This window comes from Falco rusticolus, chromosome 4 (genome assembly GCF_015220075.1).
Source record: "Falco rusticolus isolate bFalRus1 chromosome 4, bFalRus1.pri, whole genome shotgun sequence".
Taxonomy (NCBI): Eukaryota; Metazoa; Chordata; class Aves; order Falconiformes; family Falconidae; genus Falco; species Falco rusticolus.
In genome coordinates, this window is record NC_051190.1 from 68,840,095 (window position 1) to 68,855,157 (window position 15,063).

At 51.0% G+C, this 15,063-nt stretch overlaps 2 protein-coding genes across 10 annotated transcripts in view; both read right to left on the reverse strand.

Moving 5' to 3' along the window:
• The window catches only part of GAD2 (glutamate decarboxylase 2), a 41,623-nt gene extending 31,499 nt beyond the window's left edge, over positions 1-10,124 (reverse strand). Inside the window, exons 1-6 of the mRNA XM_037385728.1 lie at positions 9,661-10,124; positions 9,340-9,399; positions 9,036-9,185; positions 7,732-7,965; positions 2,756-2,846; positions 1,802-1,914 (exon numbers count right to left, since the gene is read on the reverse strand). Of these exons, the coding sequence (XP_037241625.1) occupies positions 1,802-1,914; positions 2,756-2,846; positions 7,732-7,965; positions 9,036-9,185; positions 9,340-9,399; positions 9,661-9,736 (724 nt within the window). The 5' untranslated portion in view covers positions 9,737-10,124. The remainder of the gene's footprint in view (positions 1-1,801; positions 1,915-2,755; positions 2,847-7,731; positions 7,966-9,035; positions 9,186-9,339; positions 9,400-9,660) is intronic.
• Positions 10,125-10,420: 296 nt separating this feature from the next.
• The window catches only part of MYO3A (myosin IIIA), a 127,873-nt gene continuing 123,230 nt past the window's right edge, over positions 10,421-15,063 (reverse strand). For 8 of the 9 annotated variants that reach the window (XM_037385718.1, XM_037385719.1, XM_037385724.1 and 5 more), the window contains one exon: positions 11,452-12,930. In XM_037385718.1, the coding sequence (XP_037241615.1) occupies positions 12,816-12,930 (115 nt within the window). In that variant the 3' untranslated portion in view covers positions 11,452-12,815. Of the gene's footprint in view, positions 11,426-11,451; positions 12,931-15,063 lie in introns of those variants that run through there. The other variant, XM_037385723.1, reaches the window with a different exon arrangement.

The window sequence follows — 15,063 nt, forward strand, 5'->3', positions numbered from 1 at the left end:
TAGAGATGATTTTGAGTATTGCCTAAAAAAGCAGAACGTGTACACTGGGTTTTGCTGCCTTAAGAGAATGAATTAGGAAGATGCACTTTGCACAAACCAGAAATGGCAGAGAAAGAAAGGATGAGATGGGGCAGCAATGCAAACGGCCAGCACAGGTACACGCCTGCCAAAGAGCCCACCCCCGTGCAGGTTTCAGCTCGATGAAGTGAGCTCCCGCATCTGACACACTAGCAACACCCTGGCCCCTCAGGTCAGGCAGGGACCTCTCACAGACCTGGGAGGGACAGCAGCTCCTGAAGCACACATCTTTCCTGACTCACACTGTCTCAAGCAGTTTGCCTGACTTGGGCAGATGTAGCACATGCACTGAGCCTTTCACCCTTGCCTGCTGCCTGTGCCCAGCCCCTGCCCACCAGGTCTGGCTGAGCAGCATTGCTATCGCTCTCCTCTCCCCAGTTAGGTCTCTGACCAGCCTGGTGGGGCTACTGCAGCTCAAGCCTGCAAGGTGAGGAACTGAAGACCAGCTGTACTGAACCAGGCCAGGGACTGAACAGTTACCAATCACTGCCCAGTTTCCAAAAACCTTGGCTAAGGTCTTGGGCTTCTGATACACGTTTAGATGCTGCCCTGTGAGATGGAAGCCTCTAGGGCTCAGGACCTCTAAGTACTACAGTAAAGCTGTCACAGATTTTGCTTTCAATGCTTTTTAAATAAGGACTCAAAAAGGTAATGTAAATCCTCCTTTTTCTCCACCTTTGTGGAAAGGCCCAGGACAAAACTCCTGTACCACTTCCCATGTGTGCATTCAGATACAAGAAGCTGAAGATGAACCTGGGCTGATCTTCTGCGCAGCATGAACTTTACCCTTTGTGCCCTCAGAGAGCTGAACATCCTAGGCTGTATCAGTGAGGCCCTTCCTTTGCTCAACAGTCCAAACACTCTTTTCTGCTCCATCAACTCAATGGACCTTCTTCCCAGAAGGGCTCCTTCCCCACCAGCTATCAGTCTGTTCTCTTTTGACAAGCCAAGATGCTATGCCCAATGTCAATCCACTTTTTTGCAATTTGGTGAGATAGATAGGCCAAAATTTTTAGCAATGGAATTCCAGAGTAAGACGAGAGGTGACAAAGAGTATAAATCAAAAGACTAAGTGGAATGACAAAAAAAAAAAAAAAAGTCTTAATAACATAGTGTTTGTCAGAGTCAATGATTTCTCCATAATAATCAAAAAATCATAATTTTTTGCCTTATTGATTTTCCCTGAAGAAACCAGGTTTCTGAGCCTTTAGGTGCTCAGATTAACTAGCCACCCAAGCACCCCACTGAGCCCAACAGGCCAGCTCACACATGGAAAGCTAACCACAAACTTAATGTTGGCAGGATCTTGCAGACTCCAGTAAAATTACTTAAAGGGATGCTACGTCTTTCCCTCTTTGCTCCAATTTCCCCTGCAGTGCATTGCTGTGTGTCTTCCCTCCATTATTAATACAACAGTCTTTCTATTTCATGTAATCCATAAAAAGTGGGGGCAAAGGAAAACTGCAAGGCAACTGTCTCTTCCGATTATGTTTCCCATGTGCCATTACAGCTGCTCATAATGCAGTGCAATTTGCTCAAACAGACCCTCATAATCACATCCCTGAAATTCATAAACATGCAATACTTCATCTCAAAGAGGCCACTGGTGGTTATTAGCAAGTGTCCTCTAGAACATGCATATTTAATTATGTTTACTCTTTAACTACAGGGGATGTCATACAGCATAGTCTGAAAAATAAAGAAAGCTTGAAATGTCATGTACCAGGTGAAAATATCCCATCGCCACAGCCCCCTGGCCAGCCAACCATCTCTCTCATTTTCCTTAGTGTGACATATTCCAAAAGTACAAACACTGGAGCAATTTCATAGGTGAACCTGAAACGTAGTAATGTCCATATTTAATGCTTTCATCTATAACACTAACATCTTTTTCCAATATTACATTACATTATAGCCACAATATACTCTATCTTGCACTGGGAAGAGTTCTGTTTTACAATACCTGGATAATCCTCCTTCTGACCTGACATCAAATGTCTAGAAGGAGAAATGCTGAGAGTGCTTGAGACTCTATTCCCACCCATTTCAGTGAAACAAATCTTGCCCACCTCTTCCAGGCTCAAGGCTTTGCCCTATAATCAAGAGCTGCTGGACAGAGCCAGACCTTCATCTTGCAAAAACCTGTGTGCATGTCTAGAAGCATACATGCCAGCAATCCTGTTCACGATGACAAGACAGTGCATGAAGCTAAGGAAGTGCACAAAATGCCTCCTAGTCCCAAAGTGAAAAAACTCTCACACTTTAAATTCTGCACCCCCTTCTTACAGAAAGCAATGGCTCTAACTGCTCTGAGTATGGGAAGTACAAAACCCCTCTACATGAATGCAACTGTTCACTTAGCACACCTTTAATTTTACATATTTATGCATGTAAAATGCTAAAATATTTTTTCTGTTGTTTTTTTTTTGAGGGTGGGTGAGTAGCAAAACCAGTATCATGTTAGTCTGTTGAAATTTTATGGAAGACAGCCTACAGGGCAATGTTGAAAGTCTTTACGTAAATAGCTGCAGCAACCATTTAAAAAGCAGATAGTTTTTTTCCAGCAACCTTAACATTAAATGTATTCTTTCTTTCATTCAGCTACAGCAGCTAATATTTTAGAGTATAACTGTAAAATTAGATTAAATATTACTATGGAAAAAAATCTGCTACTTACATATTAGTATTTGCTGCTGATGTCAGCCAGTCTGCTGCCAATCCAACCATGTCCAATCCAGTTGAAAGTTGATTAAAATATCTAGGGTGCCCTGCATAAAATGGAAAACATTACCAAAAGGCTGATGACTCTGAATGAAACTATTCAGTGCTGAACAGTGTATTTACCTCTGGATTTCTATAGAGAAGGAAGTGCTTTCAAGGTATGAAACAAAGCAAACAGCAATAAATACACTTCCTGGAAAAGGCAGGATTTCTTTTCTTCCTCATTCCAAACTCAGTAAAATCAGAGTAATTAGACACTGAACGCAGAGTAATGAATTCCAACATTCCCTATTATCCTCTCAATATGCCTTGAAAATTTGCACATCGCTGCCTCACAAAAATAGCTGTTTGCTCCCGTTAGCGTGTCACATGTTGTCACTGGATGTGGTTTTGCCTGGCTAGGTTTGAAAGCCACGCACGAGACACCATCTGAAGAGCTTGCCAGTACATATAACATCAGTGATGAATGGCTAATGATTATAATAGACAGGGCGAAATGAGAAAATGGAACATTTTGGTGACTGCTTTGCACATAACTCAATGGCTGATGATTGTATGAAGATGGCAGGGAAGGTGGCGGTCCTTGTCATTTCTTCCCTGTCAGAGTGCAATTACAAATAGCCTGGCTGTTTGCAATTATGATTTTAAAGAAACCTCATTTTAAAGAAAACCAGCACCGCTGCCCCAGCAGAATGATGCACAAGAATATACTCAAAGAGCTGGTAGTCCATTCACCTGGTTAATCTAATTGGCTCCTGATTTTTTTTCTAAAATCCTGCTAGAGATTTTTCTTAAAAACTGCCCAGAGCCATTAAAGCCAGGAACCATTAAAACTCCATTTTTACGAGTTGTTCCCTGCAAGCCCCTGTTAAGTGGCATAATTACCCATACAAATTACGGATGCTTCACAATTACTTAAAATGCCGTCTGACTCAAAGGAAGGCAGCCTCTGCTTGGAAAACACCTGTCCTGACCCACAGACGACATACTATTATTGCCATCATGGAAAACAAAAGAATGAGCAAGACGCTTGAGGAAATGCAGACACAGCACCAAGAGAAAACTGATCTTCGGTCCCTGGTGGTCTCTTATCAGGCACGGACACATGGCTGGCAGAACAGCATGGGGAATTGCTCCCCAGCTTCCACCTTGCAGCACACAAAGACAGATATCAGGCTGTGCAGGCAGATCAGAGCAGGGGACAAGGGCCGAGGGGTGGGGGTGTGTGGGTGTGTGGGGGGGTTGGGCATACATGCAAAATCCAGCTCCCTGAGCCCTTAACTTGAGACAAGCCCCACACTGCTGCCATCCAGCCCAACTGCATCTTGCACTGAGCCCTCTCCAGTGGAGACAGGGACTGCCACCTTCCCCCGGTCCACGCTGCCCAGGACAGAGAGCCAAAGCCTGTCAGGCACCGAGGGATGCTGCCCAGATCCACCAGGACAAACAGGACCCATCCCCTGCCCTGCATGCTCCCGAGTGAGGTGCTAGGTGGTCCCGGGGCAACCCACCACTGCCACCAAAGCCACAGCAATCCCACCCCCCTGGGCTCTGCTTGCAGCTCCCTTGCCGATGGGATTTGGAGAGAGATTTCGGTATTTACAGCCTGGGTTCAATATCACAGCCAGGTTCCACGTGGGTTCCCAAATTCCACCAGAAACAGAAAATCAGGAGCTGAAAGCTTTTGGTAAACCTGTGCCATAGGAAGGCTCGAAAAGGCCAGAAAAGCTCCTGCTTTGGAAATAAATCCCCACTGAAAAGCTGGGGAATAGCAGAATTCATATTTGCAGCTGCAGTGTCTCAGTGGCTCTCCATCAGCCCCGTACCCACCCCCAGGCGACAGCCCTGTTGTCACTGCTTGTTTCTTCAAGGAGACCTCTCGGCACACCTCCTGCTTTGGAACTGGCGTGGGGACAGGGCGGCTGCATGCTGGCGTGGGGGCAGCCATACCCTGGAGCGCGCGTGGGGGGAGCGGTGCTGTGCTCCTGCAGAGGCGTTAGGACAGGGACAGCACGAGCTGCTGCTGCTGGCGTGGGTGCTGGAAGAGCCCCCAGTACCTACACCTGTAACGCGGCGCCCTTCCCTTTAACACACAGCAGCAAAGAATGTGCTGCCCCAATCTGACCCCAACCTCAGCTGCAAGGGTTTGTCCGTCCATGTGCCATTGTCACCCCAATACGTAAGCGAGCTCTCTTCCCTCCGCTAGACAGCCCCAGGAACTTGTGGCTTTGCTTAGAATATAGGCTGCACCAGCCAGGTGAGAAGAGTTTGTGAGAGAGACTCAAAAATCACCACCCCAGTGCCATCTGCCTGAAACGCACATCCTTTCTGGTGGTTGTTACCAAACGAAGAGGTGACTGGCAAAGAGAGCGACAGGATGCAGGAAGGGGGAGAGATGTGAAAATAGGAGATTACTGCTTACCGGTTGGTTTGGTAATACACGACGGATTTACACAAATCCTAGACTAAACTGGGAGATGATGGGTAAGAACTGGGGCTGAGGCACTGCGACAGCCAGGGCTGGGCTCTCCCTGCCAAGAACATGCCTTTGCCCCATGCACCCTCCTCTCAGACATGCTCCCACCTGCACTTGCCCAGCACAGACATCCCCTAGCACGAACATGCAGCCTCAACAGGGACGTGACGGGAAGGGCCGGGCAAAGCCAGGCAGCACAGATAAAGGCACAGCTGGCAGCTCCGGGATCGGCCTTGCTCGTGGCCCCACCACATGCATGGTCCTGCTACCGGACCAGGGCCTGCCAGGGAGCAAGGCTGGACCAGCGCCAGCTCCTCGCTCCCTTCCTGGGGCTCCCGAGCCATTTCGGAACGCTCGCATTTCAATTCCCCTGGCAAGCACTGCACAGGAACCAGATTTCACATCCATCTTTCCCCGCATTTGCAGACGCTGCCTTTCACAGTCTCTCAGAGTTGTTGCTGGGGGTGGATGCTGGTAGCTGGTAAGGGGGCAGAAAGCCGCACGTGGCTCCCCTGGGCATCCCAGCGCACCGTGGCACACAGGCCACACCTGGGAGCATCCCACAGCTGCCCCACAGTGGAAAAATCAGCCATCTGGCTCCTTGAATCCCAACACGAGATCACTGCTGGGACTCGGGGATCCAGCTACGAGGCTAATCTAAGCAATACAATTTATTTTCCAATCAGCCCTCCTGGCCCTGCAGCCAAACGCAGGCCGGGCGCCCCCACTAGCCCAGGAGGGGCCGCTCCAAAGGGCTCCTGCAGTGGGAGCAGAGGCAGACCCCCGCTGCCAGAAACCTCACCCCTTTGTCCTTCCTCTGAGGGTAATTCACGCCGAAGCACATGCTGAAGGGCTCCGGGTACAAATCCCGCACGTTCTGTAAGCCCCCCCCAGGCCGTGGCAGCCGCCCCAGGACGCTGAGGAGCGGAGATGGCTCTGCACTCCCTGGCCAAACCCTGCCACACCACCGCATCTCACACAACACCCCCAGCACCAGTCCCTGGACCTTGAAAACATTATTTCCATTAAAGCAAATTAAAAAATGCAAAGCAGGGAAAGCCTCACATATTTACAGGGAGGAAGAGAAATGGAAACGCCGTTTTAAAAGGTCTTTTTTGGATGCACAAAATGGAACAGGTCCATTATGTGAAACTGGCTATAACAAAAAAAGATTAACGAAAATCGCTTAAGAAACAATATTCTTTGATTTCCCAAATTCACAGATGCTGTGTTTCACAGCATTCTGTGCAAATATGTTTCCTATGCCCTACCCAGATGCATCACATGGATCACTGGACTGATCGACTTTGTTTCCGTGGACATCATTTATCTATTTGTTCCCATATTTTTCAGACGTTTTGACAGTACCCGACTCATGCATTAAAAACATCCAGCTGGACATTTCCTCCTCTAAACGAGGATGATTACACAGATCCCCCACAATCTTTACCGGGATCAGTTTGTCCTGTTCCCCAAAGGCGACAAAACCTGGGTTTTGTTTCCCCTCAGCCTCTATTCACAAATCAGCCTTTGTCTCCCTCAGTAATTGCTCCACATTTATTTTTAAGCAATTTCTCGGTAACTCAAATTCCCACCAAGAGCTCCCCGCACTTCACATGATTTCTCAAAGCCGTAATTGTAGCTACTGTGGGTTTTGCCCGCTGCGCCGCAGTTTACTTCAGGTGGCCCCGGGTGCGGGGCCGGGGGTGCCCCACGCCTGGCCGAGCCCCGCGCCAGGCAGCCCGCACCGGGGCAGGGCTGACGGTGGTCCCGGGCAGGCAGCAGTGAACCCATCCCTGCCCTCCCCAGTGGAAAACAACAACAACAAAAGGCCACTAAAACAATTCGGGGCTTGTTTTTATTGCTTGAGCCTAAAGTCGAAAAAAAACCCTCACTATCCCAGCGCACAGTTCTGCCAAATTCTAGCATTTTTATGTCCTGCAGGTTAAAGGGAGAGACACGGCAAATGGCCGCGGAGAGCTCCCATTTACAGGATGTTTATTGCGGTTTTGGCTGTTAAATGGGTCGGTCCCCGCTGCCCCCCTAAAGGGGCAGCCCCCCCCTGCCCCGGCTGCCTCCGAGCCCCGCGCCCGCCGCATCCCCGGGCCGGGGGGGCGCAACCCCCGGGCCAGAACCCGTGAAATGGACGAACAGCAAAGGAGGAAAGTCGCAAAGGCGGTGACAAGGCTGCTCAGTGGCACACTCGGCAACTCCGTGGCACACAATCATTAATTTGACATCGGAAAGGGTGTGCGACGCTGCACGGACAGCTACGAGACGGGGCTGCTGGAGGATTTTATCATTCGGGAAAACGATTTCTGTCTCTGCTAGAAATTGCTTGGAACTGACAAAATAAGAGTCGCTGCTTCAATCTCTAACGTTTCAAGATAAAATAAAATGACACCTTTAATCAATGGATGAGATCCTATAGGGTAGAAAATGAGCATGGCCGTTACCTGTTTTAATTGCATACTTCAGAGTTGTTCTGCAGTTCAATAAAATTTCTTCCAGGGTCTGTGGCTGGTCTGCCAGTTCCCAGTTATATTCCTGGAGCAGCTCATTTGGGTAATGGAAATCAATAACTTTCGTTGATCTATCAAAACTTTTCACCACGTACTGAAGTAAAATGTCCACAACGTCTTGCAGGAAAGACATCGTTGTTATTTCTCCATTGCATGCCGGCAGAAGATCTGGGAACGGAGAAATGAAAAGCTAACTTCGTTTTACAACCAGACACAGATTTTGAACAACGGCTTCTCCCATTTACGTTTAGGAAAGCTTTTCACTGTATTCCATACAAACAGACTTTGTTTTCATTTAATAAGCAAATTGGCAAGACTGTATTTTAAGGAATATTCTGAGAGATAATAGTTAGGTTTTAATACCCTATCTAACCCAGCACATTTTTCCACTGCAATATTTCGGACCAATTTTTAAGACAATGAGAGTGAGCGGGGAAACAAGAAAAAAGGGAAAACGATTCTCAGGAAAAATAAAAGATGGGAAACAAACGCTCCAAGAAGCGCTCTAAAAACTGCCGTTTGCCTTGGGATAAAATAGCTTCACGGTGAGTCTCCAATGCAGGTAACTTGTTGATAATTTAATGCCTTTTTCCGAGGCGATGCTGCACTGTGGCTCAGGGCACACCCTGCCATCTGTTGTTTAAGTGTGGTGGCTCGGGCCCGCGGTGGAACCCCCCGAGCTGTGGCAGCGCAGCAGCGGCACCGGCAGCAGCAGCGCCGGACCGGGCCGGGCCGGGCCGGGCGGGCAGCGTGACTGGCCCGCGCCGTTCTGCGGGAGCGGGGACCTACGGAGCAGCGGAGACGCCACCCCCAAGGTCAGAGAAGATGAAGTGCAAAAAGACCTCGAATTATAACAAATCTGTTGGAGAGCGCTCCTTCCCCCTCCTCCCCTCAAACCTTAATTACATCGCAGGTACTTCAACGAGAAGGTCGCGGCTGCCAGTGCTCCTTAGGCAGAGCGGCCGGCAGGCTCCAGCACGCCGGCATTTTACTGCCTTGGGTTTGGGGTCTTTTTGTTTGTTGTGGTTCCGGGCTGGCTTATTTTCCGGGTCTAGGAGGTGCCCGGCACCCGCGGGCGGCAGGAGCGGGCCGAGGCGGGGGCGCGGAGCTCCGCGGAGCAGCCGCCGCGCACCGTCGGGCCCACCGGCCGCCGCGCACCGCCGGGGGGGCCGTTTCCCGACCGAGCGGCTGGTTTTGGTTCGTTTTAGAGTCGCGGCGTGGCCCGGGAGCGCCGTTACCTGTTGAGTGCAGAAAGGCGTAATTCACCTCCGCTTTCTGGCAGCCGCAGGGCTTTTTGTCGCAGGTACAGGCCGGCCGCGGCTCCGCTGCCCCCGGGGCTGCCCTGGCGCCGGTTTCCACGGGCTTCTCGGCGTCTCCGTAGAGCAGGGCTTGACAGCGACACGGACACACGGCCTCAGCACCGCGGCATCACCCCCCGGCCCCCCGCCCACTCGCCCCGGGGCAGGGCCCGCGGCCGCCCGCCAGCGCTCTGCGGGCGCGCAGCCTTCCCCGCCGCGGGCTGCCGGGCCTCCCCGCCCTTACCGCAGAGTTTGTTGCCGATCCCTCCCGTGAACTTCTGAGCGACCTGACACCAGGCTCTGGCTGCAAGAGAAAATGGAGCGGGGGGTGCGTGGGGACAGGCGCGGGCTGGGGGCGCCCCGTCCGACACCCAGCACTGCTCCCCAGGAACCCCCTGCCCAGCCCAGCCGCGCTGCGCCGGGCTGGAGCCCCCGCCGGTCCCCGCCGCTCCGTCCCGCCGGTCGAGCTGCCGCAAAGGGGTCTCCGGCGACCGGGCAGCGCTGGCGCGGCGGCTCCGCGGCTCCGTCGGGCCGGTCCCGCCCGGCTGCTCGGCGCCCCCCCTACCTGTGCCGGGGCTCTCGGCGGCCGCGGAGCCCTCTTCGGCCCCGAAGGGCCAGAAGCCGGAGCCGGGGCTTGCCATGGCGGAGGCGAACCGGCGGGGCGGGCGAGGAGCGGCGAGCTGCAAGCCCAGGCGGCCTGAGCGAGTGTGCGTGAGTGTGAGTGTGCGGGTGTGTAAGTGCGCGCGTCTGCGCCAGGCGGCGGCAGGCGAAGGGGCGGGGGCGCCCCGGGCACGCGTGGGTGGGAGCGTCTCCCGTGGGCGCCCCCGGGGCGCGCTGCCGCTGCCCCCTGCCTGCGACGGGGCGGGCGGCGCCGCGGGGGCGGGGTGGTGCCCCGCCGAGGCGGGCCGTGACGGGTCCCCCGCACCCTGCTCCGAAGGGGCGGGGCGGGGGATGCTCGGGGCAAAGCCGAGCGATCGGGGCAGCCGGCGGTGGGGCTGCCGCTGCCTCGGGGGGTGGAGACGAGTGAGGTGCCTTGTGCCGCCCCCACCCCACAGGCGGCCCCGCGGCCGCTGCGGCCGCTGCCCGGCGAGGTGGGAGTGGGGTTCGACCCCCCCGAAGCCGCCGAGCGCCGAGCGGGTGGGGAGGTTGGCTTTGCGGGCCTCGGTGCTGGCGGCCGTGGCGGTCTAGCCCGGTGCCCCGAGGGGAGAGGTGGGACAGCGGTCCCTGGGGCTACGGGGAAGCGTCCCTAATCCCGTGAGCGGCAAAGCGCCGAGAAATCACACCCCATCCCACCCCCGCCCCTCGCCCCCTGCATCGGGCACACCTGCGGCTGCGAACAGGGGACTCCCGGTCGGCGGCGCCGAGGCCGGGACAGCCGCTGCCCCAGGCGGCGAGCAGCGGTCCCCGGGCGGGGAAGGGACAGCCCTGCCGAGCCCCCACCGCCTCCCCGGCCCGCCCCGGCCGCAGTGACCGGCGGGGGCCCCGTCGGGCAGGACGGCAGCGGCGAAGGCGCTTGTGGAGGGGCCGGTGCGGGGGCGGCTCCCGCTGCCCCCTCCCGCCCCCGAGTTGGGCAGTGGTCCCGGCTGCGCTCCCGCAGGGGTGACGGGAGGGGTCCGGTCCCTGGCTCCGGCGCCTGACCCGCCCCGGCATCGCTGCTGGGGTCCCCGGTCCCGCTCTCGGCGCCCCTCCGTAGCGCCGCAGGGATGCGGAGCCCGGCGGAGCCGCCCCCCACCCGCAGCAGCCCCAGGGAAGCAGCAGGTCCGGCGGGCGAGACTGGAAAGGAGGAAAACAGCGCTCCTTTTCTCTCCCCGACGTCGCTCCTGAAGGCAACCAAACCTCCCCCTTCCCCCCAGCCAGCTCTCCGCGGGAGCACGGAGCCCTTCCTCGCCGTGGCTGCCTCTCCTCCCGCACAGGAGGGATTTCAAGCCTGAGCCAGGGTGGGATGCAGGCAGGACGGTGCGGGGGCAGGATGCGGCCCTGCCGCGAGCACGGGTCCGCAGCCCCCGCCGCGCCTCGCAGCCAGGACCCGGGCTCCCCGCCCGTGTGCAGCCCAGGGCATCTCCCTCCCGGCCCGGCAGGCGCCCACAGCGTTACCGCGACTGTGTGTCCCTCCCGTGAAATCTCACGGAAGTATCTGGCTGTTTTAAAACACTGCTCTGATGGGACAGCAACAGCAAACCAGCCCAAGCATCCTTTCGGGTGAAATCACGGCTCTGTGCCAGCTCCCGCATCACACCAGCTTTAAGGACTCGCCACGGCTCGGTGGGGCTGTCAGCTCTCCCCTGCCTCGCTCGCTCCTGCCCCAGTCCGCAGCCTTCCGTCAGGTCCGGCTGTAACTCAGACACAGGCAACGGTGTCACTGCTTTGTGCGTCTTTATTTACTTTACTGTTTTAATAATACAGGAGAAAGCAACTTTAAAACGGATTTTGAAATTTAAACGATTGCAAATTTTACATTGCAGCAAATTTTAATCTGGTACACAGCCTTCTAACTAGTTGCAGAAGAAGAAACAATGGTTACCTGTCCCTGGGGAAAGGGCCAAAGCCTGTGTGGGGAACAGATAAAACCCCTACCCCTGTGGCTGGCTGCTGCTGCCAATTGTGGCGTTCGGGAGAGCTAAGCAAGGGAGCAGGATCAGGCCTTTATACTGGCATCATGAAATTTGCCTTCTCTTGCTTTGCAGCTGGGAATATGCAATTATGAATCCAGAAAGGAAACACAGCAATTATCTGTGTGGTTTCTGTGAAACAAGGTCTTTTGAATAAGGAATTGGGGGGGGGGGGGGGGGGAGGAATTTGAACACGATGGATATTGCTTTTATTTCCACTTAATTTCTAGTGGAACTGATTAAGAATGATCATTACATTTAGGCAGCAATCAACCAGAGAGCGCATTTCTATTCCTTTCTTGGCACCCCAGAGATTAAGATTCCTAAAAATCTAATGCAAAGGAGAACAAAGCAAACACGATTTAAAAGTTCATCACTTAGTCACAGACCTCAGAGGCAGAGCAGAGGGCTGGATATACTTCCCATAAATGGACATCTCCAAAATAAAGATTATACACACCATGTTGACCTTTAAAACTGGCTACTAGCTTTACAGTAAAGTCAATAATGAAATAAACTGCCATAGTATACTAGCCAATTAATCATTTATGTTTGATTTCATTAGAGGGACACTTGCCACAAACAGTTCATCCCAAAATTTAGGCATTGCAAACCTAAAATAAGCAGAAATTCCCCTATGGTGTTCTTATAATTTTTTTTTTTCCTGTAGAACAGTTTATTAGAAACAATAACTAAGGTTTTCTGAAGGTGCATATGGGAATTTGAAAGCTTAACCAGGGAACTATAAACTAAACGATCTATTTTAATTGGATGAGACTGATGAAATGCAAAAAAGAAAGACATATGCAGAGGAAAGTAAACTAAATTTAAGCTGCTTAATGTCTAATAATTTTATGATGTAGGAGTGGTATCCGAAAGAAAGCTGATTTTCATATTAGTTTTTTTAAAAGGATATGGTATGGTAGACTGACAGTGTCCCTTTGCAACAGTGTTGGGCTGTAAACCACAATAATTCACATTCACATGAACACACACATTGTAAACTTGAAACATTGGAGATTTTCTTTTTAAAAAAGGAAGCACATGGTATAAAATGATAAAAAAGATTATGCTAATAAAAGCCAAATGGCAGCTGGAACAGCAGCAGCAGCTAGAACTGCTGGATAAGGCGCCGGCGCTGTGAGGTCTTCCGCAGCAGTCGTCTGTAGTCATAGGGATTATCTTCGGTTTTACTCTCTTCTAGGGGGCTTTCTGCAACCCTCGACCTAGGGATTAAGCGCAGAGGTGTTTTAGAAATTAAAGTAAAAACATTTACCTTGGCAAACACTCCTAACCGACTGCTTAACCTTCACCCTCGGAGGAAAAAATAAAAGGAGAAAGAAAAATAAGCAACTGACTTTGCTAGGCCTCTTCCTGTGCTGCATAAAGCAGGCACCGCGGAACAAATACATTATACACTAAAAGCAGATGAACACAGAAGAACAACATGTTCTTCTACGAAGGGGTCATAATAAAAGGAAATAAAACCGTTGAGAACATGGGGGTGCTTTGCAGTAGTGTTTGCCTGATGGTTATTGAACCAGACTTTCAGTTGGCATAAATTTGTTTACTCAGTGTTTAACCCTCCTGCAGAGCTCGCTGTGAGTGTCCATCGCATTGGTTTTGTTGTTAGGGTTTTTTCTGTTGTTTTTTTTTTTTTTTTTTCAGATGGCAAGGTGTGATGATGCAAGTCTAGAGGGATGCAAAAAACACTATATCCCCATGGCTGGGTTCAAACAAAATGGTGTTTATTACTTTTACATATTGCTTATATATCTTAGATAGTACATGTGTCAGACGCTGAAAGGCTTTCTTTCTTCTTGCTTGCTATTTGCTGTTGCTGTATGTGCCCCTATGCTGCGGTTTTAAGTTCTGGCTTCTCACATCCTGTTTACGTGCTTTTTTTTGTGGCTATCTTAAAGGTACATGACTCAAATCTTTAAAGTCAACTAACTCATCTGCAGACCTGCTGCAGGCCCCAACAGCAAGGTGCATTTTGGAAGCCACCTCTGACGGGCTGGAATGGTGAACTGGCACCAGGTGTTACCATGGAGCAAGATCAAAAATAAACCTCAGTTATTTAAAAAGTATATTACTCTGAAATAATTACAACAATTTGTAGTGTTCTGCGCTAAAGGTGTACCCTGCCACTGGTCCTACGCCAGTGTTGAAGGTAAACTGCCAAATAAAAAATACTCTGTGCTTCACTTCTGCAGATTGAACTGACTGTATAGTCTTCAGATCCAGGTGACCCCATTCCGGTGATTCTGAAGTGCAGAAATGTTTATCAATTGCATTCATCTGCCCTCAGAGGCAACAGTGTAAGTTTAAAAGTTATGCATATTTTTTTCACTGTTGCTAGTTAGGATGCAATGAGAGCAGCACACAGTAAAAAGTAAGACACTCCTCTTAGTAAGCTCAGTGGCAAAATTCTCATTCACCTAAACCCACACCTCAGGGTGACAGATTTGGTGTAATTAACCACCCTAGAAATGCAACATCTTCTAAGGGATGTAAATTATATGGTAATTCCCTAATATGAGTATTTTTAATTCCATGCCTTCACAATGCCTTCCTAAAAATAATTTAGATCCTACCTGAAAAAATGTCAAAAATAACATACACAACGGGCACAAAATATTCTACAAACATTTTCTCTATTACTATGGAAACATTTTAAAATTCAGTGATCATCCTAGGCTTAGTGGTTCCCTTAAGCCTTTGACCTAGATATTTTCCAGGCTTTTCTCACATATATGAAGACACATGAGGATACAAATATATCAAGATATATTAATATGTGTTTGAACATGCAATGTGTGCGGGTTCACTGGCAAGAGTGCGAATATGAATTTCCACAGCCCAGCAGACGTCACCCTCTGTGAAGTCTATGTGGGAAGAGAGAAGGTGAGGCAAACCCTCCCTCTGGGGTTTTCCTCCTGGCTGTCCACCTTGGTGTAGTCCACCATGGGCTATATAAACACATATGCTCCTACAGGACAGCAGGAAAAGGAGGCAGTCAAGCTGGTGTCTTACCTGCAGAACGCAGGCAGAAATTTCGTTTTTGGGGCACATCCACCCTGTTTTAAACCTAACTGATCAGAAATACAATTTTCACCTTCTGCTTTAGTTTAATTTGATTTTAGATCAGAGATCTATGTCTGCCTATCTCATCTGGCACTTGGGAAGCCAAAAACTAGCAGGTAGGCTGAACACCAATCGTACTAGCATTTGTCCCGGCTGCATAAAGAAATGGGAAATTTTCAGCTATACATTTTACAAGTTAATTTGGCAAGATTCCATGAATAACAATAAAAAAGTTTTATATGTAATTTGAAAGTGTATCTCTCTTTTTATGA